The sequence below is a fragment of the Ahaetulla prasina genome, chromosome 7 (genome assembly GCF_028640845.1).
Source record: "Ahaetulla prasina isolate Xishuangbanna chromosome 7, ASM2864084v1, whole genome shotgun sequence".
Classification (NCBI taxonomy): domain Eukaryota; kingdom Metazoa; phylum Chordata; class Lepidosauria; order Squamata; family Colubridae; genus Ahaetulla; species Ahaetulla prasina.
The window spans coordinates 6,715,963-6,739,651 of NC_080545.1; the positions used below are offsets into that span (position 1 = coordinate 6,715,963).

The 23,689-nt window shown below is 43.5% G+C and overlaps 2 protein-coding genes across 2 annotated transcripts in view; both read right to left on the reverse strand.

The window, feature by feature from the left end:
* The window catches only part of RSBN1L (round spermatid basic protein 1 like), a 32,113-nt gene extending 30,727 nt beyond the window's left edge, over window positions 1-1,386 (reverse strand). The window contains exon 1 of the mRNA XM_058190306.1: window positions 728-1,386. Coding sequence (XP_058046289.1) covers window positions 728-1,328 — 601 coding nt within the window. The 5' untranslated portion in view covers window positions 1,329-1,386. The remainder of the gene's footprint in view (window positions 1-727) is intronic.
* A 5,820-nt stretch (window positions 1,387-7,206) lies between these two features.
* PTPN12 (protein tyrosine phosphatase non-receptor type 12) overlaps window positions 7,207-23,689 on the reverse strand; it is a 60,540-nt gene continuing 44,057 nt past the window's right edge. The window contains exons 12-17 of the mRNA XM_058190307.1: window positions 21,791-21,879; window positions 16,686-17,659; window positions 13,124-13,215; window positions 11,554-11,584; window positions 8,744-8,860; window positions 7,207-7,919 (exon numbers count right to left, since the gene is read on the reverse strand). Coding sequence (XP_058046290.1) covers window positions 7,858-7,919; window positions 8,744-8,860; window positions 11,554-11,584; window positions 13,124-13,215; window positions 16,686-17,659; window positions 21,791-21,879 — 1,365 coding nt within the window. The 3' untranslated portion in view covers window positions 7,207-7,857. The remainder of the gene's footprint in view (window positions 7,920-8,743; window positions 8,861-11,553; window positions 11,585-13,123; window positions 13,216-16,685; window positions 17,660-21,790; window positions 21,880-23,689) is intronic.

The following is a 23,689-nucleotide window of genomic DNA, read 5'->3' on the forward strand; positions in this document are numbered from 1 at the left end:
GGTTTTTATATTATAAACTAATCTAAAAAGAAAAAAACAATTGGACTTTCTCTATTTCTTCTTCCCGGACGTTTCTTCGGGATCCCAATACACAACGATACCTTTGGGACAATCCATGACCTGGATGATGGAAGATTCTCCATAGGCATATATATGTATACACGTATGTATGTATGTATGTATCTGTAGATTTTGGCATATTCGGGTCTTTTCTACAAAAACATATACATACATACATACATATATATATAAGCTGTTCCACACTGCACTCTTTAATATTTATTTATTTGGTCAATTTAATTGTCCGCCTATCTCGCCCTGGGACTCCCCAGGTAGAAGGAAGGGAGGGGGAGCAGAAGTTGCCCCAGATCTGGCCGTGTCACACGCCCCTCCAACACTGGGCCTTTCCCACCCACCCATATTAGGGCTGCTGCCTCAGCAGGCAGCTCCCACGCCCCCCTTTCGGCCTCCTCCGCCTGGCTTTAAATGGGAGACACCGGCAGCCCCACCACCCCCTACCATTCCCAGGTGGGGACCCCTCCCCAGAAAAACGGGGTCCAGGCCAGCCTCCCCCCCAACCCCCAATCTCTTCTCCCCTTTTTTCTTCTCTTCCTCTCCCCCCCCCACCCAATCCCCATAGGGGGAAGGCCATTTTCCAGCCCCGCCACCTCCCTGAACCCCCCCATCCCTCTCTTTTTATGGGTCGGGGGGGAGGGTGTTTCCTCACGGTGGTGGCGATGGTGGTGCTGTTGGAGGAGCATCTTCAGGTCGCCGTTCTCTTCCCGGCCGCTTCCCTGAGGAGGAGAAGGAGGAGGCGCCGCCGCCGCCGTGGTCGTCCCCGGCAGGGTTTTCCGCCTCTCCTTCTGGCGCTTCTCCTTGGATTTCTTGCTCTTGGCCCCGCCGGGGCCCTCCACGGCGGCCAGGCAGAGGGGAGGAGGAGGCGGCTGTGGAAGAAGCAACTTAGGGGGCAGCTGAGGCTGGAAGACGAAGGACCCGCCGCCGGCGCCGCCGGTCGGGCCGCTTCCACCGCCTGAGGAGAAGGCGGCCAGGCTCCACACGGCGGACCCTGCCGGGGAAGACGCCACGGGGATGTGAGGCGGAGGAGGCGGAGGCTGCCTGTGGCCCTCGCCGTTGAGGCGCTTGGCCGCCTTGAAGCCGCGCTCGTCCCCTTTCAGGCGCTTGGCGGCCGGCGTCTGGAGCCCGCGAGGGGAGACGCGGGCGTCGACGGCCAGAGCCGAGGGAAGAAGAAGAGGAGGAGGAGGGGGAGGAGGCGGTAGAGGCAGAGGCGCCACCGTCGCCCCTCGCACGGGACTGGGCAGCTCCGCCATTTTGCGATCCGCTTCTATTTACCTCACAGCGCCTGTCGCTGGAGAGAGAGAGAGAGAGAACCGGGAGGGGCGGGGGAAGCGAAGTGGAGGGGGGCGGGCCGAACGCTGCAAGCGCCACTTTCGGCGCCCAATAGGAAGGCGGCCCGCTTCGGAGAGACGCCCGGCGCCGCCAATGGCGGAACGGCGCGCGCGACGGAGGGAAAAAGGGAGGGAGGAGAAGGAGGCGGTTGGTCGCTCTGAGGCGATTTCTGTCAGGGGGCGAAAAAAAAAAAAAAAAAGGCGCAAGGCGGCGGGAAGCGCGCGGGCGGCTCTTCCCGGCGGCTTCGCCGGATCTGAGTCGAGCTGAGGGGCTGGGGGATCCCTTTTTTTTTCCCCACCCCGCCCAAGGATACCCGACCGGGAGAAGCTTCCCTCCTCAGAGCCCTCGGTGCCCAACCGCCCGCGGCAGCCATCTTGAAGAGGCGCTTGGGCGAAGATGGTGCCTCAGCCCGCGGGAGGAGCGGCGGCGGCGGCGGAGGCGACGCGGCCCGCCCCGGAAAAGCGCGGAGAAAGGCCTCTCCGCAGCGCTCTTAAAGGCCGGCTTGCGGGAGAAAGAATCGTGCCGGGGTGGGGGGTGGGGGAGAAATGCCACGGTTCGTTGGGCCGTTTGAGGGCCGGTTCCGTCGGCAAAGCGAATAAACTCCTTTTCCCCTCGCAAAGCTGGTCCTCCGAGTGGGGTGATATAGGCGCGCGCCGCTGGGCCCGGTCTTGCTTTGGGTCGTCGTTGTGGTCGTGTGAACGGAAGAAGGGCGGCACGCAAAGGCCCGGGGGACCCGGCTTTGTAACGCGTCTCGTGGTGGGGGAGGGGGGTGGACAGGTGGTTAAGGGCGAAAAGTTACCTTGGGCGAAGATGTAGCCTTGTTTTAAGGAGAGCATTTGGTGAACGCGGGGATAGGAGAGAAAAAGGCAACGCTTGTTTTCAGCCCGGTCTTTGGAAAGGGCGTAGCTAGACGAGGCTGTGTAAAAAAAGGCTCAGGAGCTGCGGGATGAGGAGGATTCAATGGAAGTTGAGCGTTGCAATAATAGAAGATATAGAATTAGAATTAGTATTATTTGTAATTTTAAATGGGGTTTTATGGTTTATGTATTTTAATTTGGGGGCCAAATTTAATAAGTTTTTTAGCATTGTTTTTATTTGTATTGCATCCATGGATTGTTGATTTTATTTGGCTGTGCACCGCCCTGAGTCCTTCGGGAGAAGGGCGGTATAAAAATTATATTATTATCATTATCATTATTATTATTATGATCGTTTTATAGAAATTGAGAGTTGCGATAACAGATGGTCCTTCTGTGGAAATTGGGAATTGCAATAGAAAATCCTTCTATATAGAGAGTTGCAATAGAAGATCCTTCTATAGAAGTTGAGAATTGAAATAGATCTTTATACAAATTGGGAATTGCAATAGATCTTTCTATATACACTGAGAATTGCAATTGATCCTTCTGTATCGAGAATTGCAATAGAAGATCGTTCTATACAAGTTGAGAATTGCAATAGATCTCTATACAAATTGAGAATTGCAATAGGCCCTTTTATGTAGAGAATTACAATAGAAGATCCCTCTGTAGAAGTTGAGAATTGCAATAGAAGATCCTTCTATCCAAATTGAGAATTGCATTGAAGTCTTGGCAGGCTATGTACAAGCTGCCTTTGCAAGCTACTATGTAGTTCGGTCAGTCTGGTATCATGAAACTTTGGGGTTCACGGTGTATGTTTAAGGCTCCTTTAACTTGCGTGCTATAAGTTCAATCTTGTGGGTCAGTTTCTGATGACTTCCCCTTTCAAAACTGCCTTAGGAATGTGGGGGGAGCCCGAGAGATTTTTTTAGATAGGGGAAGCCCCCTAAATTTAAGATTGTGATTGAGTGCGCTTCCCTGAATGATTTGCCTATTTCCATCAAGGGCTTGTCTTGGGGGCAAGCAGGGACAGTAGGAATGGGAGTGCACCTGTTGCTCTATTGCCCTTGAGATGATTTTTTTTTTAAGCTTGGTCACCAGAATTTCTCCAAATAGCTTGCAACTTTTGAGCAGGCCTGAAAGTAAGTCTGACTTGCTGTGTGTCCCATGTTTCTGCAGACATAGGGGCCATAGAAGACATTGGCCTCTGTCCAGATTTAACAGTTGCTGCTAAAGTCAATAGAATAACTAGAGTTGGAAGGAACCTTGGAGGTCTTCTAATTCAACCCACTGCTCAGGCAGGAAACCTTATACCATTTCAAACAAATGGAGTAGCCCTGCTCAGCTTCTTCATACTTTGCCTGAGCTATGTTCTGAACTGCCCTCTTGGTGTTTTTCTTTTTTACATCCTGGTGACATAGGTATTAAGAGAGAGAGAGGTCCCATGGCTTTATCTCTTCTGCCTGTGAAAGTTAAGTTTGTGGAGATCAGGAAAGATCCAGGGCAACATGACATAACCTTTCCCTCCTTGATCACCTCACTAAAAGGCCCAGGTTAAGGACTAACCAAGAAGAGAAGCAACTTAGAACTAAGGAGAAATTTCCTAATGGTAAGAACAATCAACCACTGGAACAGCTTGCCTTCGGAAGTTATGAGTCACTGAAGGCTTTCAGAAAGAGACTGGACAACTATTTGTCTGAAATGGTATAGGGTCTCTTGCTCGAGCAGGGGGTTGGACTAGAAGACCTCTGAGGTCCCTTCCAACCAATTATGACTAGGACTTCCTGTTCTTGCTTTTCTTCTCAGGGTTAAGAGCCATAGATGTTAACCACTTTATAAAGTCCTGACCCAACTGGGATCCCTTGAGATCTCCAGGTAATTAATGATACCTGAGCCTTCAGGTAGGACATTACTTACTGAAGCCATTGTAGCAGTCCTAATGTTGAGGTTTAGAAGACTTAAATGTTTGAAGTGAAAAATATGCTGAAAATTTTCAAGGACCAAAAAAACCCCTATAAACTTGAAGTTGTACTATGATAGAAATGTATTATGTAAACAGAACAACTAGCTTAACAGGTTTTTTTAAAAAAATATACTATCAGAACAAATGTATTAACTGAAAAATGAGACCTGGAGAATTAAGACTATATTACATGAACATTTCCAATATTTCCTCTATTTCTTGGCAATGTGTCATGAATTTGGCATTTTACAATCAAGGTTTTTTTTGTTAACTACATTACTGTGTGAAACTATAGAATTAAAAACTTTCACTTTTAGGTGAAATCTGTTAAGATTTGTATCATATTAATAAATTCAATAGCATCAAGCAATAACCAGCACTTTCCTCCAGAGTGCAAAAACAATATATTTCCGAAGGCATAATTTGAAAGTACCCCATTTATTTATTTAAAGAGAGTGGAAATCCTATGTATGAACTTTATGATCCAGCAACACAAATTCTTCCAAGAGCTGTAATTAGCTTTATGATGTCGTGTTTATTTAATAGTGCAAGTACTGCAACTGCTTAATATTTTATTCAATCTTCAATCTAGATTGTTCATTTCCTCTTATTCCTGTTTTTAAACTTGCCATGGTTTTTGTTTTAAGATTAAATTTCACATTTTTTACTTATCTTAATAGTGTAAGAACAGTATTAGCTAAATGTACATTTCTGTTACGTTTGCAGAAAGTATTTGAACTCAGAATGCTGAAATAAAATTTTTGTTTAAATAACCTTTTGTTTAAAAAAAAGTTTTGAGGTTATCTTTGAAACTCAGTGTTAGAATAATTTTAGAATAAGAATTACATAGAAGCATTTTAAAATAAGCATTGTAATTCATGAGAAGGCATAGATATGGAAGTTATTTTAATACTAAAACTCGAGATTTTTATTATCAGTGCTTTTGAAAAGGCACATTGTTCTAAATACACAATGTCCATGATACCATCTTTTAGTATGCTTCAAATTCTAAAAAGAGTTATTTTGTAAGTATAATAGTGGATATTTTCAAACTGAGCTGTAGTGCCAATATAAAATGTTAGCAAACAACTGTGTACAGTTTTCCAGACTGTATTATCTTGGCATTCGAGGCAAATGAGGAAAAAAAGTTTAGTTTGACTGTTTAATTAGGTGCTCTTTATCCAATTTTAGGACTTAATGAGGAAAACATGATATTTTAAGTCATATTTAGGCATAAATAATGAAAATTCAAAAGAGTTTGCAAACCTGTAAGCACTACTGTAAATATATTCCCAATGAATGTTTTTTTTTTAATTCAACTTGGAAAATTCAGAAAGAAGGTAGACTAAATTACCCTTTCTTGGACTTTGGGCAGTGGTAATAAAATTAGCATGTTACTCTTGTGACAGTATTGTTTTTCCAGAATATATTTTCCGAGGCAAGCGAGAAATGAATTTGTTTTTAAAAGATCTTCTGAAACCTCAATTGCATCCATAGGTGGACAGATCCTACACCATACCTTTTTTTTTTCCTGGAAGCAAGAACTGCTCTTAATTTAGCAGCAATTTGCCATAAAGGGAACCATGATCTCCCACCAGGTTTTGCTGAAGAGAAAAAAATAAGCACATTAGCCTCAATACAAGAAACTTGAGGGAAGAAATCCACATGTTTTGGGTCATAGCATATGTCTTCCTCCTAGGTTGATTTTAAGCACCCCCTTGATTTTCTGAAATACAGCTTTCAGCCATGTAAAATGTGTCACAACCTGTATTAGTACACTTAAATTCAGGTATCTGTCTTTATGTAGAACAGCTTAAGCCAGTCCTTCCACTGGCAAAACTATTCTGTTTACTGAGCTTTGCAGAAAGTCCGCTCTGGAAATTATAGTTGATAGAACCCAATCTTCCACTACCAGCAAAAGAGAGCTGAGAAACATTGATTTATACAGGAGTGTTTCACTCTTAATAAAACTAATATTCTGTAAATTCTGCTCTTGTTTTCTCCTTACACAACATAAGTCTTTTCTGTCTAGGCTAACATTCGTGTGTGTGTGTGTGTGTGTGTGTGTGTGTGTGTGTGTGTGTGAGAGAGAGAGAGAGAGAGAGAGAGAGAGAGAGATACATGCATACACATTGCTGGATATTTCAATAAAATAACTGGCTTTGAATCATCAGGTTAATAATTGCATGTGTTACACTATAGCAGACCAAAAGTCAAATGAAAATGCCATCAAATAAGAACTATACATATTCCTAACGAATGTGATGTGGTAGTTCAACCTATGTTTATGAGGGGAAAGGATGGCTTGCTAACCCAAGTAACAATTTTAGAAATCTTGACCATTATATTTTTTAAAAATTAGCAGCCTTCAGAAATTGCCATGGGCTTAAAATGAAAAAAGTTAAGAGTCAACTCTATTTAATTGCTATTCTTAGGGTGTGACCACTAGCATGCAAATCAAAGACGGGCAGGGAAGGGATTTGGAACAAAAATATTTTATAACCGGAAGGACATTTAAGTCCAAATCAGTAATGCTACCTCTTCTAGAATATATATGAATAATCATTAATTCATTTGTTGAAGAATCCCTAATATAAACCGAAACAAATTGGTAGGATGCCTTTTGGGAAGTTGCCTTTAGTAAAGTTTGTCAAGGAAGAAGGATGCAGTAAGAATTTTGCTGCTTTAAATGTTTACATAAAACTTTTAGGGGAAAATATTTTACTAGCATTATTAGTCATAATTTTAATCCTGATGATACTTACCAAGGTTTTCCTTTTGAAAATTCTAAGGATTTAAATTGAAATACAATATAAAGGAAAACTTAAAGGATTTTAAAATATTCTCTTTTACTGACAGTTCAAATATGTTGATAACACTAGTCTCTATAGGTAACTTGTTCATGCTAAAAAATCTGGTCTTTCAAGGCACTTATGGAATATCAGTGACTAGATGAAAACCAGGACAAATTAGGACTGACAGTTGAAACAGTATATAATATAAAAATAACCTTTTGCTTACAATTTACAAAATGTATTACAATCTTCGTCTCTGCTATTCTGTAATTCTGAATGTGCACCAACATTTTCTTTAAAAAAAACTATTTTCTAAAACATTAGGGCAAATAATTTACAAGGTACACAACTTTAGTTCATGCAGAGATTTCTTACACCTTCTGTTAATACTTTATGATTGCAGCTTTATCAAATTATATACCTGGCTTGCCCTATACATACACAAAATAATGGTAATCAAACATTTGCAAAAAAAGTTGTCCATAAACTCAATTTGTCAAAAGTTTCACCATATTAACATGTCTATAAACAGTGTTTTAACAGGTTTAAAAGACATTAAGGCAATAATACTTGAAGTAACAAACCATAAGTAATACTTGTTTTAAAATGTAATAAGGCAGATTGATGGCCCCAGCAAAAAGTTAAGTTTGAAGTATAGAATCCACCATTTTGAATCTTTAATATTTGTGTAGATGTATACAAAAGTGTACCATTGTGTAGCTATATGTACACCGATTGTTCCAAAAAAATAAAGCATTGGAATACTACGGATCTTGTTCAGTGGCACTTGAATTTTCCAGTATAATTTAATATGTGTCCATTGGTTCTTGCATCATGTCCATTCTGAAGGAGGATCTCTTGGTCCTTTTGGTTTTCCACAGCGGCTACCAAACCCTAAAGGAGAACAAATCCATTAAAGGAAGTACTTCACTAACAATATACACTTAACTAAACCTTCACAAATTTTCACACTATTGTAGCCAATTTAGCACATGGTACTAACTGACAGGGTATAATTTTCAAAGAGCTATGATACAAGGTGTAGGAGACCTCACGTAACAACCAAAAGATCAAAAGGAACGGAAGCAGCATAACCCAACACATCTGTTCACTTAGAAACTTACGTGGGTGGCTTCTCTATGGGGAAGTTGAGTAAATCCAACAAACAAAAAAATCACACTGATGAACATCAGTATTTTTGTCACAATGTCTATATACAGCAGAGGAGTTTAAAAACTATAATAGGGTAATCTTAAGAAAAAGCTACATTTACTATTATTGAAAAATACGAAGGACTTGCTAAAAGATAATAATTTCTCAAATTAAGCAAATATTCTTTTTCTTGCTAAACCACATTCAGGTTAATTTCACTTGATTATGTCTGATGGGAGGGAAGCCTAAAACTTAAAACATTATCCCCTCAACAATATTCCTGCTTTAAATGCTGCCTGAGGATAATTTTCTAAAAATCTGTAAATTTAGTATCTCTGCTCATTTGGCCACCCCTCCCCCCCAAGAAGATACAACTCGAGGGGCCAACGTGATGCAGCTGTTGTGCTGCAAACGGGACTTGGATGTCAGACATCTCCCACTTTTGAGGCCAATGAGAAAACACAGCACAATTTAAACTGCGCAACGGACACAAACATAGTTAATGCTATTTTTCATGACATTCGCCAGGGGTTAAAATTCAGGTAAGATAGTAATCAGCACTTTACCAATATCTGTAGTCTCAACTGCAATCTCTGGTAAGGGCGGTTCCTTAGGAGTTAGACTGGTAGAAGATGGTTGAGGTATTGTATCCGTTGGAGATTTGTCTCCCAGCTCTGAGTTATCTGCAAGAAAAGACCATTAATAAAGGGCAGTTTTCAAAGCAGAATTTCAATATCTAGATTTGTAGATCTAACAATCCATATATTACAATGATATCTAGGTGTCTAGAGCTATACAAGCAAAAATTTCTTACGTGAAACAAAAAATATATATCCTGTTTTACTAGTAAGCAGGGCAGTGAAATTTAGTTTGAATGAACAATGTAACTTACTGAAAAATGTATCCCTTAGGTTGCAAAAATACTTCCTTTCTTACAAAGGAAAATTCTGATTAATAAACGCTAAGGCGCTTCAGAGTTGACACATCCTATAATCTCGCACGAGAAGACAGTACCAATTTTGCAAGAAACAGATAGCACTGAAAGGTGGGTAGGCTTGTGCACAAGAAACTTCAATCAGAACAGAGCTGGAAGGGACCTCAGAGGTCTTCTAGTCCAACCCCCTGCTCGAGTAGGAGACCCTCTACCATTTCAGATAGGTGGATGTCCAGTTCTAGAGCAGTGGTTCCTGGAGGGGGCGTGATGTGACGGAGAGGTCCGCGACAGCTTGAAGAAATATTAATTCTTAAGTCTTGGGGGGGGGGGGGCTCCAGGTATTTAAAGGAAGTCCGTGGTGAAGAAAAGGTTAAGAACCACCATTCTAGAGCATTGCACTCATCTTTTTTTTAAAAAAAATAGCTACCTCAAAATTAATGTAATTTTCTATTTGTCAATGTAAGTTTCATAATAGAAAGAGAGGGTTGGACTAGAAGACCCCCAAGGTCCCTTCCAACTCTGTTATTCTGTAAATGACAAGTATAACCAGGAGCCCCGAAAGAGTTAACGAACAGGAAAGGCTACTAAAATGCAAATACAATAAGAAATCTGAGTGAAAGCTGTTAATCTGAGCCTGGGAGACTTTCTTTCAGCTTTTCCCAATTCTTTCTTCTTGTTCATTTGGAACGGCAGAATTGGAGTTTCAGTTCTTTAGCATCCTAGTACAACGACAACCTAGACATCTCGGAAGAGGTTTTGCAAGAGTTTTCTTTAGTCTGTAGTACGGGGCTTACCAAATGTGCACTTCATGAAATAAGTCAACTCAACGACCCCGATGCTCGGCTATAGTCTCAATCTTTTTTTGTGACCTATTTTAAAACATTCTGGGGAACCTGCTTTCAAAAATAAGCTGTTTAAAGTATTGCTGAGTGAATTAAAACTGAGTGGAATATTTTAAAGCTGCAAATTTATGCAGGGGGAAAAAAAGGTAAAACTGGAAAATGGAGAAACTAAACAAAATGGAAAGAATCTGACTATTTCTACTTTATTCTGGATGTTTTCACCAAATCTTGAGTTTAGCTGGGGAGGGTGTTGTGGTTGTTGGGTGTATTATGGACAGGGTGCACAACTTAGGTGTCCTCCTGGATGATCGGCTGTCGTTTGAAGATCATTTGACGGCCGTCTCCAGGAGGGCCTTCCACCAGGTCCGCCTGGTTCGGCAGTTACGCCCCTTCCTTGATCGGGATGCCTTGTGCACAGTCACTCACGCGCTCGTTACCTCTCGCTTGGATTATTGTAATGCTCTCTATATGGGGCTCCCCTTGAAGTGCACTCGGAGGCTTCAATTAGTCCAGAATGCAGCTGCGCGGGTGATAGAGGGAGCTTCGCGTAGCTCCCACGTAACACCGCTCCTGCGCAGACTGCACTGGCTACCTGTGGCCTTCCGAGTGCACTTTAAGGTGTTGGTTACGACCTTTAAAGCGCTCCATGGCTTAGGGCCTGGGTACTTACAGGACCGCCTGCTGTTACCATATGCCTCCCACCGACCCGTACGCTCTCACAGAGAGGGACTTCTCAGGGTGCCGTCCGCCAAACAATGTCGGCTGGCGGCCCCCAGAGGAAGGGCCTTCTCTGTGGGGGCTCCCACACTTTGGGACGAGCTTCCCCCAGGCTTACGTCAAATACCTGACCTTCGGACTTTCCGCCGCGAACTGAAGACATACCTTTTTATTCGCGCGGGGCTGGCTTAAATTTTAAATTTTAAATTACATAAATTTTATCGATTTTAAATTTTCTACTAATTTTAAATGGGGTTTGGTTTTATAAATTTTAAAGTTCTAGGCTAATTATAATAAGTTTTTTAACTCGTATTTTAAATTGTATATTGTGGTGTTTGTATTTTATTGTTGCCTGTACACCGCCCTGAGTCCTTCGGGAGAAGGGCGGTATAAAAATCAAATCAAATAAATAAATAATAATAAATAATTATTGTTATTTTTGTTTGTTTGTATACGGTAACTGGATTCCATCTCGCTTTAGTCTGTATTGGATATTTATGGTAATATTTTGTGAGCTGCCCAGAGTCAGCTGGAGTTGAGTGGTAAAATAAATTGAAAACACACATTCATACCCTTCATTGGCCTATCACAATCTAACTATATGTTCCTTACAGGCAGTTACAGTTTATAACTCAAGATTCCTGACCAAGCCAACATAAGTAGCAAAGTTTCTTCAGCTTCCATTCACCATTCCTAGAAGTTCACCTAGTAAGGGCTTAACAATTAGTTAACAATAGTTTTCCTTATAAGTGGAAGTGCATTTTTACTAATGCATCAGAGTTGATTTCATATAGTTCTGTTAAATGACACAATTCTCAACCCACAACAGTCTGAATTGAATTTTTATTAGTGGCAGTATTCTGTAAGTTCTTAGGTGGCTTACCAAGTTGTGAAGACTCAGCGATTTTCATTCCCTGTTAACATAAAAGTACATATAAGAACTGTGAGCTAAAGGCACACATCAGAATGACAAGCGTTATATATTCCAAAATAACGGAATCTCCGCACCTCAGCATTGAACTACCGAGTTCCTGCTGCTCTCTGAACTTGGTTATTTGCAGATGTTTTCTTATCTAACTAGGTGACAGAGAAGAAGAGTCCTAGTGGCGCAGTGGTTAGAATGCAGTATTGCAGGCTAATTCTGCCCTCTGCCAGCAGTTCAATCCGAGGTGGGTTTCACATAATTTTACCACCAGTTTGCCGCGCACTGAAAATGTGAGTGCACATGAGCTTTACTCGTGCACGGGGCTTGAACGCATGCACACGGCTTAGAAAATGTGGATAAATAGGATGTTATAGTGCCGGAGCAGGGTGGCCCACCCACAGGTCGCCACTACCAGTTCGTCTGAACCTGTCCGAACCGGCTAAATACCACCACTGAGTTCGATCCTGACTGGCTCCAGACAGATTCAGCCTTCCATCCTTCCGAGGTCCGTAAAATGAGGACCCAGATTGTCAGGGGCGATATGCTGACTCTGTAAACCGCTCAGAGAGGACTGTAAAGCACTGTGAAGCGGTATATAAGTCTAAGTGCTAGTGCTATTGCTAACATCATCTGTGTGAGTAAGTGTGTAGTTTGCTCTCTGTTTCTACAGCTTCTCCTGCCTATCTATTCGTTAAAGGGGGAGCAAACCCTACATTTAACTCATGATGATATTACCTAGTTGGATAATGAAACATCTGCAAAAAAAAAAAAAAAAAGACAAGAGTACCTGCAAACAAACTAGAATAAAATAAAGCACCCGCTACATATTCTTGCCCTCACTGTTGAATTCGCTGATGGGCAAATGTCTAAGATTAAAACTACAGCCAAGGGCTTTAATGGCCAGTATGTGCTGGGCTTAATGAATCCTGATCTGGAAAAGAGATTTCAAGGCTACTGGCTCTAAAGACAGTAGCCTGCTCATTTCCCTGTGAGGTGTGCAGACATAGTTGTTGGCAAAACATCTGGGAAGCTGTTTCCTAGACCTCACATCAACACTGAAGCCCAACACCACTCAACGTGAAAGCTACCTTTCATCCTCCCAGCACTCGATTAAAGGTGCGGGGATCCTAACTCAACTCAAAGCTGGCTGGGGAATTCTGGGAGTTGAAAATCCGCCAGGCTTCAAGTTGCCAAGGTTTAAAATGTGCTGTCAAAGAGTTAAGGGAGCTTCTTCAACAAGTTCCCACACTAGAGGAAGGACACACTATTCTCCCATTCTATTCATGAGATTCCAAAGCAAGAACTAAACGGTAATTATTATTCCACCGAAGATATCTTCAAGCTATCAGTAATTACCCACAACAAAATTCCACAGATTACGTTCTACAAATTGGGTCTGAATTCATAAATCGAGTGATTCCTTAGGAAGCTGCCAAATAGCAATGATTTACACACACTAAACAGCATATTCCCAATGGCCATTATAAGCATCTTATCCATATTCTTTCTCTTGTGTTATCCTACTTACTGTACATTTTGGTTGTTCGGAGGTGTTCTGGTCTTGTAACAAATTCCATTCGGCCGACTGTTGAAGAGCAGGATTTTTTGGCAAAGCTGTGACTAAAACAATTTTAAAAAAAAAACATGTATTTTTGTAAAAACAAAAGTAAACCTGGATTTTTTTTAAAAAAATAAGCTCAATAAGACGTTAGCGATCGCATTTTAAAACAAAACGAAGCTGCGGAGACCCAGAAAACGGAGCTCAGAGTTCTAATTCAACTTTCCCAGCTCAAGTAGCTGCAGGAAAGGCTCGACCAGGTGAACCAGGAGGTTCCATGGTCAACAGAAGAAATCGTCCAGCAACCTAAACACAGTCCTCAACTTACAACAGTTCATTTGGTGATGGTTCAAAGTCACAACGGCACCGAAAAATAGTGACTCGTGGCCGTTTCTCAACACGTTTATGACCGTGGTAGCATCCCCAGGATCACCTGATTTACATTTGGACGCTTGAACGACTGACTCACATTTATGACGGTCGCAGTGTCCCGGAGTCACACATGATGATCCCCTTTTGCGACCTTCTGACGGGCGAAGTCAGGGGGGAAAGCAGGTTCGCTTAACCACCGGGTTACTAATTTGAGACCTGCGGGGATTCGCTTAACAAAATGCAGCGAGAAAAGTGGTAGAACGGAGCCAACTCACTTAACAACATAAATGTGGGGCTCAACTGTGGTCGTAAACTGAGGTCTGCCTATAAATGAATATGCAAGGGTCGCAGCTCCCCAAAACAGGTTGTTATTTGACCCCAGTCCGGCATTTTGGTACATGCCCTCCCAGTGCAAGGGGGAGGGAGAAAAACCTACCCTGTGGACTTGCAAGCACAAGCAATTCCAGCATTCCTTCTGGCAAGTGGGGGGGAGGAATCACCATTTTTACTTTCTACAGAGGAATTACTGAGTCTGTCATCTGCACCTCCATAACTGTCTGGTTTGGTTCTGCAACCCAACAAGACAGACGCAGACTTCAGAGGATCATTAGAACTGCAGAAAAAATAATGGCTACCAACCTGCCTTCCATTGAGGACCTGCATACTGCACGAATCAAAAAGAGGGCTGGGAAAATATTTATAGACCCCTTGCATCCTGGACATAAACTGTTTCAACTCCTACCCTCAAAACTACGCTACAGAGTACTACACACCAGAACAACTAGACACAAGGACAGTTTTTTCCCGAAGGCCATCACTCTGCTAAACAAATAATTCCCTCAACACTGTCAAAACTATTCACTACTATTCTTCTTCTCTTCCTTACTGGTACCTATCTCTTCCCATTTATGGCTATATCCATGTTGCTTGTATCTTTACAACTTATATTGTTTTTATTGTTTCCTACTATGATTGGATAGCTTATTAGTATCCTATGACTATCACCAAGTGTTCTATCTTATGATTCTTGATGAATATATTTTATGTTTTCTTTATGTACACTGAGATCGTATTCCTTGTGTGTCCAATCACACTTGGCCAATAAAGTATTCTATTCTATTCTATTCTATTCTATTCTATTCTATTCTATTCTATTCTATTCTATTCTATTCTATTCTAACCTGCATTTTGGGTTGAATTAAAAACCGTCAGGGAGCAGAACAGCCAGGAAACCTTATCCAGGTTTCAAGTGTGAGCAGCAGGTGCTTGTGCACGCGCGCACATGTGCAGCTCCTTTTGTGCAAGTGACACAGCAAGTGAATTTATGTGCGCGTTTCATCTGCCACTTGTGCGGCCCGTTTTTGAACAGACCACAACCAAGGGTGAAATCCAGCAGGTTTTGACAGGTTCTGGAAAACCGGTAACGGAAATTTTGAGCAGTTTGGAGAACCGGCAAATACCATCTCTGGCTGGCCCCAGAGTGGGGAGGGAATGGGGATTTTGCAGTATCCTTCCCCCAGGAGTGGGGTGAGAATGGAGATTTTGCAATATCCTTCCCCCACGAGTGAGAAAGGAATGGGGATTTTGCAGTATCCTTCCCCTGGAGTGGGGGGAATGGAGATTTTGCAATATCCTTCCCCCAGGAGTGGGGAAGGAATGGAGATTTTGCAATATCCTTCCCCCAGGAGTGGGGAAGGAATGAGGATTTTGCAGTGTTCTTCCCCCAGGAGTGGAGAAGGAATGGGGATTTTGCAGTATCCTTCCCCTGGAGTGGGGAAGGAATGGAGATTTTGCAATATCCTTCCCCCAGGAGTGGGGAAGGAATGGGATTTTGCAGTGTTCTTCCCCCAGGAGTGGGGAAGGAATGGGGATTTTGCAGTGTTCTTCCCCCAGGAGTGGGGAAGGAATGGGGATTTTGCAATATCCTTCCCCTGGAGTGGGGAAGGAATGGAGCTTTTGCAATATCCTTCCCCCAGGAGTGGGGAAGGAATGGGGATTTTGCAGTATCCTTCCCCTGCCAAGGGGTACCCCCTTGGTACCCACCAAGCCACACCCACAGAACCAGTAGTAAAAAAAAAATTGGATTTCACCACTGGCCACAGCCCAGTACCCCTGCTTTAGAGCAATTCCTCCTATAATAGTTGCTACCATATGATTTATTAACTCACTTTGCAAGATGGCCACTTCACAACTGGAACAGAGTAAGGCTATAATGATTTGATCACAAAGGAACACACAGACCTTTAACCAAGCTAATTGACAAATCAGCTAAGGATTTAGGCAAATTTTAAGACTGGCAAGGAAGGGGAATTGCTGCAACAATGCTACGACATGAGCTCAGCGCCCAGCAGGAGAGATTAATTTATCCTGAATCTGAAGGAAGGGCCCAAAAAGTTGCTTCCCGCTCTATGGCGGAATCCTCCCTCGCCAGTCCCACAGATATTAACATCAATCCACAAACCAGTAGAAGCTGAGCTATTCCACAGAGTCGTTAGTAGTTAAAACTACCTGTGTTGGTAGAACCTATAGCTGGTGTATTTAGTCATGCTGTTTTTAAATTATTTTTTGGCTTCATGGTTGCGTACAGCTATTTTTTGCCGTTATAAACTGCCATGAGCTGTCAGATTTGGTGACAGATTGGCCAGGTTTGCTCTTTTTTATATACTAGTGGCTAATGCGGATGTTGCTGATCTCTATGCGAATGGTATGTAGGTGTTGTTTATCCCTATGCGCCCGTCGATGGCTGATTTGTCTCGAAAAGCCAAAAAGGAAATAAACAGACCAAAACACCTCCTCACCAGCAATCAACACCCAGATGAGCAGAGAGGAAAAGCAAAATTAACACTAGGCCAATAATCAAGGAGTAAACGATACTCCAATCAAGCAACCACCAATTCAAACAAAGAGAAAACGGCCTAATCAAGGAACCACCAAGAATATTCCCAGTGACACAGAAAGGACACGCCATTAGTATAGCAAACTCCACTCCCTTCTAGCACTGATGATGTTACCTAGTGTGGTAATGAAACATCTGCAAGAAAACTACCAAGCTCAGAGAGCACCAAGGACCCCCACCTCCTGGTGTGCACAATTCGCTCTCGTTTCATTCCCCCCCCCCCACCTTCCCTAATTCACATAAATAAAATTTAGCACAGCTTACCTTTATCAGATTCGGAATGCATTGGGACCGGATTATCCTGCCCCGCGATGGACATGGGCAACACTTTTCTCGCAGAAACGTTTTCTGTATTAGTCGCCGCGGAAACCGTGGCGCTTGCCACGGAGACGCTGTTCGACGGGCTACGTGCCACGTCCCCCTCAGAGTTTTTTTCCTCCGTGTCAGAGTCATCCGAGTGCAGGGGATTGGTAAAACACAGAGGTGCCCTAACCGGCAGCGTGCCACCGTGGCAGTGGCCTGCCGGTTCCCCGGGTGGGGTGTCCATCTGACCTGGCACACCCGAGTCTACGGACAGATTTTTAACTTCGCGACATAAAACAGGTAAAGGTGGCTCCTCGGAGAAGGAACGCTCGTTTTTAGTCTCTTCTAAGGACCACATGGCTTGTCCCTTCTCTTTATTAAGGGGCAAACAGTCTGGCCTTACTACATCTGTAGTAAGGCCCTGATGTCCTTCCAGAAAAGATATTGCAACTGGAGTGACCGGCTGCAGATTGCATTCGCTGCAAGGGTTCTGGACGGCCTCCGTAGGGGCATCGCCGGAGCCGCGCTCCTGTGGTTTCGAGGCCATCTCTGCTGCGCCCGGCGGGCCCGTTTTAATTTTAAGTGCATTTCCCCGACTCAGAAGAGGGTTTCCGTCGAAGCTGCGTGGTCCTTCCTGAAGGGGCACTTTCTTAATTTCGAAACTCAAGTTGTGTTCCAGCTTTTTGTCGGCGGGGTCCGGGAATTCGTGCTTCCCTGAATATTCCCTGGATTTACCGTAATTTTCGTTGAGGTCGGTCGGGTGCTCTGAGGACACCATGTGCAACACAGGCTTGGGGTGGTATCTGTCACTGTCTTGCCACACCGTCGTCACGGTCGGGTAGGCCGAAGGAGGCGATGGGGTTAGAATGGGCGGGACCGGATGGGGCTCTGGGGCCTGCAAAATTTCTTCTTTCACGTCTCCCTCTACAAGGCAGCTAGGAACAAACGTGAGAAGACTACGGTGAGTATTTCTGATACACAAGACACACGCGTGGATGAGATAATAGAGATTGGAGCCGTGGTGGCACAGTGGGTTAAAATATAAGCATTGCAGGCGGACTCTGCCGACTGCCAGCAGTTCGATCCTGACCAGTTTCAAGGTTGACTCAGCCTTCCACCCTTCCGAGGCTGGTAAAATGAGGACTCAGAGTTGGAGGCAATATGGTGATTTTTTAAACAACTTAGAGAGGGCTGTAAAGCACTGTAAAGTGGTATATAAGTTTAAGTGCTATTGCTATTCCTCCCTCCCTCCCTTCCCACTTGTTCCGTTTCTCATTCTCCTTCCTAGTGGCGCAGTGGTTAGAATGTAGTATTGCAGGCTGACTCTGCCCACAGCCAGGAACTCGATCCTGACTGGCTCAAGGTTAACTCGGCCTTCCATCCTTCCGAGGTAGATAAAATGAGGACCCAGATTGTTGGAGGCAAGAAGCTGGCTCTGTAAACCGCTTAGAGAGGGCTATAAATACCAATAGCACTTAGACTTATATACCGCTTCACAGTGCTTTACAGCCTTCTCTAAGCGGTTTACAGAATCAGCCTGTTGCCCTCAACAATCTGGATCCTCATTTTACCAACCTCGGAAGGATGGAAGGCTGAGTCAACCTAGAGCCGGTCAGGATCAAACTTCTGACAGTGGGCAGAATTTGCCTGCAATACTTCATTCTAACCACAGCTCTATAAAGCGTCATGGTGCAGTATAGAAGTCTAAGTGCTGTTGCTATACTGGTAGTCCTCAAGTTACAATCATTCATTTAGGGACCATTCAAACTTACAACGAGGTTGGAAAAAGTGACTTATGACTGGTTTTCACACCTAACGACCGCCGCAGCATCCCCATGGGTCACACGATCAAAATTTGAGCCCTTGGCATGTATTTATGCATTTTATGTATTTATGATGGTCATGGGGTCTCCATTTGTAACCTTCCACCAAGCCAAATCAATGGAAGCCAGATTTGCATACCAAGAGCAAGATTCACTTAAAGCGTACACTGATTCACTTAACAACTGTGGTAAAAAAGGTCACAAAACCTGGCACAATTCGCTTAACAACTGCCTCTTTTAGCAACATAAATTTTGGGCTGAGCTGCATTCGTAAGTTGAGGATTACCTGCATATTGCAATTAAGTATAAGGCAATATTATGTGGGACACAGTGGATCAGTGGCTAAGACGCTGAGCTTTTCAATCGAAAGGTCGGCAGTTAGCGGTTCGAATCCCTAGTGCCGTGTAACGGGGTGAGCTCCCGTTACTTGTCCCAGCTTCTGCCAATCTAGCAGTTTGAAAGCACGTAAAAAAGGCAAGTAGAAAAAATAGGGACCATCTTTGGTGGGAAGGTAACAGAGTTCTGTGCGTCTTTGGCATTTAGTCATGCCGGCCACATGACCACGGAGACGTCTTCGGACAGCGCTGGCTCTTCGGCTTTGAAAGGGAGATGAGCACTGCCCCCTAGAGTCGGGAACGACTAGCACATATGTGCAAGGGGAACCTTTACCTTTTTATAAGGCGATATTATTCTCAATTGTAGACGTTTTAAGATTCAACGCTGTGTATAAAATAGCAAAAGCCTTTGAAATCACACTTCCTTCCACCATTCTCAATCTGTATGTTCCATATTTGAATAAAAGCCAGATCAGAATGACTAAAGATGCTGAAGACCAAGACAATATTTAATACGCTGTGACAAAAAGGATGGATCATGTTGTCTCTGGGAATTACCAAGATCCGTTTACTTCCTCCGGATATTTTAATTTTAATTTTCCAGTCAGCAGAAAAGCAATGCTGTCTTGTGGCAGATTTTAAAATATCTGTTTGGTTGGAACGACTAAAGCCTCTTTTTAATTCAGAACATAGAATAATAGGATTGGAAGGGATCTCGGAGGTCTTCTAGCCCAACCCCTATTTAGCCTGTTTTCTTTTTTTTTTTTTTTTCAATTGGTTTGCTGGAAACCCATTGTTCGGTTTTGTTGCTCTGCCATTTTGGCTTCGTTTTGTATTTTTATGGTCCTACTTTGTTTTAAGTTTGTTTGTAAACCACCCAGAGTCACCGGGAGGCGTATAAATTTAATTAATATTGCAAAGCTATCCAGGTTAAAGGTAAAGGTGTTGGATCCTGCATTAATATTCTGACAATAAAACATATCCCTCTGCACACTGAGAGTAGGTCATCGTGTCTCACAATCTCTCCAGGACCAACAGGGACCGAGATCTGCCACATCTCCCAAATTCATCCTTCGTGGCAAGCCACCAAGGAATGCCAGGACTGTGGGCATCATCTTAGGAAGTTGAAAAAACGTGCCAGAAGGTGGCAATAGCATGCCATCCCTATACTCAGTAGGGACTGTTCCTAACACTGCTGGCACTGCCCTGGAATCAACTTCAGGCGAATAGAAATGGAAATGGAAATGGAAAGAGAAATAATAGAAATAAAAAAAAGAGTAGAGCAGAGCAGAGCAGAGCAGAGCAGAGCAGAACAGAGCAGAGCAGAATAGAATAGAATAGAATAGAAGTTTTTATTGGCCAAGTGTGATTGGACACACAAAGAATTTGTCTTGGTGCAAATTGTCATCATCGTTTTATGGAGGTTGTCCTCGACTTATGGCCACAACCGAGCCCAAAATTTCTGCTGCATCAGGAGAAATTTCCTGACAGTGAGAACAATTAACCAATGGAACAAACTTGTCACCGGAAGTTGTAAGTGCTCCATCAACTGGAGGCTTCTAAGAAGAGATTGGACAGCACTTGTGTGGAATGGCATAGGGCAGTGATGGTGAACCTTTTTCCCCTCGGGTGCCAAAAGCGTGCGCGCAAAAGCATGCGCGCGTGTGCAGGCACCCATAATGCAATGCCCTCCGCAGGCCCCGGCCCCCACGCATGTATATACCCTCCCCCTGTGTTCCCCTCACGCATGCGCACGTGACCCCCCATTTTTGTGCTAGCAGGCCTCTCTGAAGCCTCTGGGAACCAAAAACAGGGAGCAGGGGGTGCCCCACCCCCATCCCCACCCCACATGCACGCACCACCCTTCCACCCCCCCCCCCACAGGTTCACCATCACAGGCATAGGGTTGGACTAGAAGACCTCCAAGGCCCTTTCCAGCTCTGTTATTCTATTCTATTCTATTCTGTTCTGTTCTGTTCTGTTCCATTCCGTATTCCATTCCATTCTCTTCTATTAATTCTAATTCTAATTCCTTCCATTCCATTCCATTCCATCTGTTCTGTTCTGTTCCATTCCGCATTCCATTCCATTCTCTTCTATTAATTCTAATTCTAATTCTAATTCCATTCCATCTGTTCTGTTCTGTTCCATTCCGCATTCCATTCCATTCTCTTCTATTAATTCTAATTCTAATTCTAATTCCATTCCATCTGTTCTGTTCTGTTCCATTCCGCATTCCATTCCATTCTCTTCTATTAATTCTAATTCTAATTCTAATTCCATTCCATCTGTTCTGTTCTGTTCCATTCCGCATTCCATTCCATTCTCTTCTATTAATTCTAATTCCATTCCATTCCATTCCATTCCATTTGTTCTGTTCTGTTCTGTTCCGTTCCGTTCCATTCCGTTCTACTCTACTCTACTCTACTCTACTCTAGACTAGACTAAACTAGCCTTCTATTCTAATCAATCTATGCTAAAAAAAGAGGTCGCAAAATGGAGCAAATTTTACTAAACAACGGCTTCATTTAGCAATGGAAACCTGGAGCTCAATTGTGGTCATAAGTCGAGGATTACCTGTACAGGAATCTCCCCCCGGACTGTTTGGCGTCTCTTGGGAACAGATAGATAAGGTTCTATGGAGCTTGGGTGGGCAGGTGGCTGAGTGGGGAGGAATGGATCAACCCTGAATCACTTGTGGCTGCACAAGGAATCTAGTTTAATCCTCTGTTGGGAGTCCTCCCCCCCCCCGCTTGCCTGGGCGTTTCCCAACAGAATTGCTGGAACATTCCTTTCTCTGCATCAGGAGCAGAAGGCCTGAATTCGGTTTAGGCAGCAAGGGAAACAGAAATGAAGCCACATCACGTTGATCCCAAATGATTGACCGAGAGTTGATTCAAAAGGGTACCTGCGAGTTCGAGGTGGCTTCGGGGGAGGGGAATCCTGCTTCTCCGGGTCTCCAGAACTGACGGTGGCGTTCTCGGCGTTAACTTCGTTCTGTCGAAGGAATAAAGAGTCGGAGGAATTGATTCATTCAAACTTTTAAACTGCCTCCCCCACAAACAAAAAATTAAATTAACGTTCTAGAAACAAAATGAGAATGCAAAATGTTATGGAAATTTGATCTTTCTTTCTTTCTTTCTTTCTTTCTTTCTTTCTTTCTCTCTCTCTCTCTCTCTCTCTCTCTCTCTCTCTCCTTCTCCTTCCTTCCTTTTTCCTTCTTTCTCTTTTTTCTCTTTCTTCCTTCCTTCCTTCCTTTTCTTTCTTTCTTTTTCATTCATTCATTCAGGTTTTTTATGCTGCCCATCTCCACACAAGCTAACACCGTGCGACCTAAAAATAAAATGTGAGTATAAACAGTCCTTGACTTACAATTGTTTGTTTAGTGACCGTTCAAAGTTACAACAGCACTGGGGGAAAAAAGTGACTTACGGCCATTTTCCACACTTATGGCCGTTGCAGCCTCCCCCATGGTCACGTGATCAAAAGCCAGGCCCTTGCCAACGGCTTCATATTTATGACAGTTTGCAGTGTTCCCCGGGAGGGGGGAAGGGGGGGGTCACGTGATTCCCGCCTTTGGCGAACTTCTGACCTGCAAAGTCCGTGGGGAAACCGGATTGGCTTAACAACCATCTTGCTAAATTAACTGCAGTGATTCATTTAACGACTGTGGCAGGGAAAGTCACAAAATGGGACAAGTGTCAACCCTGAAGCTGACCTGGCTGAAGCCACCTGGGATGCTTCAGTGTTGCCACACTGGAGCCCAGGGCATAGGGAGGGGTGGATTTTAGATAGCTGGGGGTTTGTAGCCAAAGCAAAATACTTTCTCTTGGGAACCAAGGACATTCTCACACCTGGGTAGAGGAAGGCGGAGTGATGTCACCAGGCAACCAGACAGCGCTGTGATTGGACCGTGTCACTGATTGTTTTGAGAAAGTGACAAACTTTCTCTGTTAATTAGGTGAAAACCGCAGGAACCTTCAGAGTCGGTTTTCACCAGATCTGTGCCAATATGATACATTCAATAAAGCTATTCTTTGAGGAATCTACCTGCCTTGGAGTTCTGCTTGCTATGGGTCTATTCCTTGGAACCCCGACAAGCAAGATTCACTTAGCAATGGAAATGTCGGGCTCAATTGCGGTCGTAAGCTAAGGACTACGTGTAGGTATGTTTCATGTTATTTCGCTGCCCAGAAGCAAAACGACTTAACAATGCAGGAACAGCATGACGAGGCAGAGGAATTCTAGTAAAAAGTTATCAGCCACGGGAAGCTTGCTCCGTTTTTTTAAAACTCCTAGGATTAAAGAACGTCATGCGAAACTTCAGCCCGGCATCAACATATTTATCTTGTGACTAAAGCATTAAGAGCCCTTCCCGGGAATGCCACGGCTCATGTCTCAGGCTAGAGAAATTCAGGCACTTTTAAAAACTCATTTATGTGGTCACTCTAAGCCAAATCGTTTCAACGCGGTGATGAACGCTTTGTCTGCCTGTGGCTGCCTTGCTCGAGTTACTCACTGAAACTGGATATTGCACAACTGCCTTTGAAACGGCCCTTTGACGTCTGGAAATAAAATGCGTCTTAAGAAATTTGAGCAAAGACAGGTAAAACGAGACAGACCAGAACATACCCTACAATTACAGTATACCCTACCCCCCCGATACGTGCGTTTTGAACTTTGCAAATCTGCAATTTGTCCAAAAAAAAAGTTGAAAACTGGCATCCAAGCAACTACAGCAGAAGTTATACCCGGTTTCATTTTGACCTACTCAATACGAAGTACAAATTAAAAGATTTATTTAGTA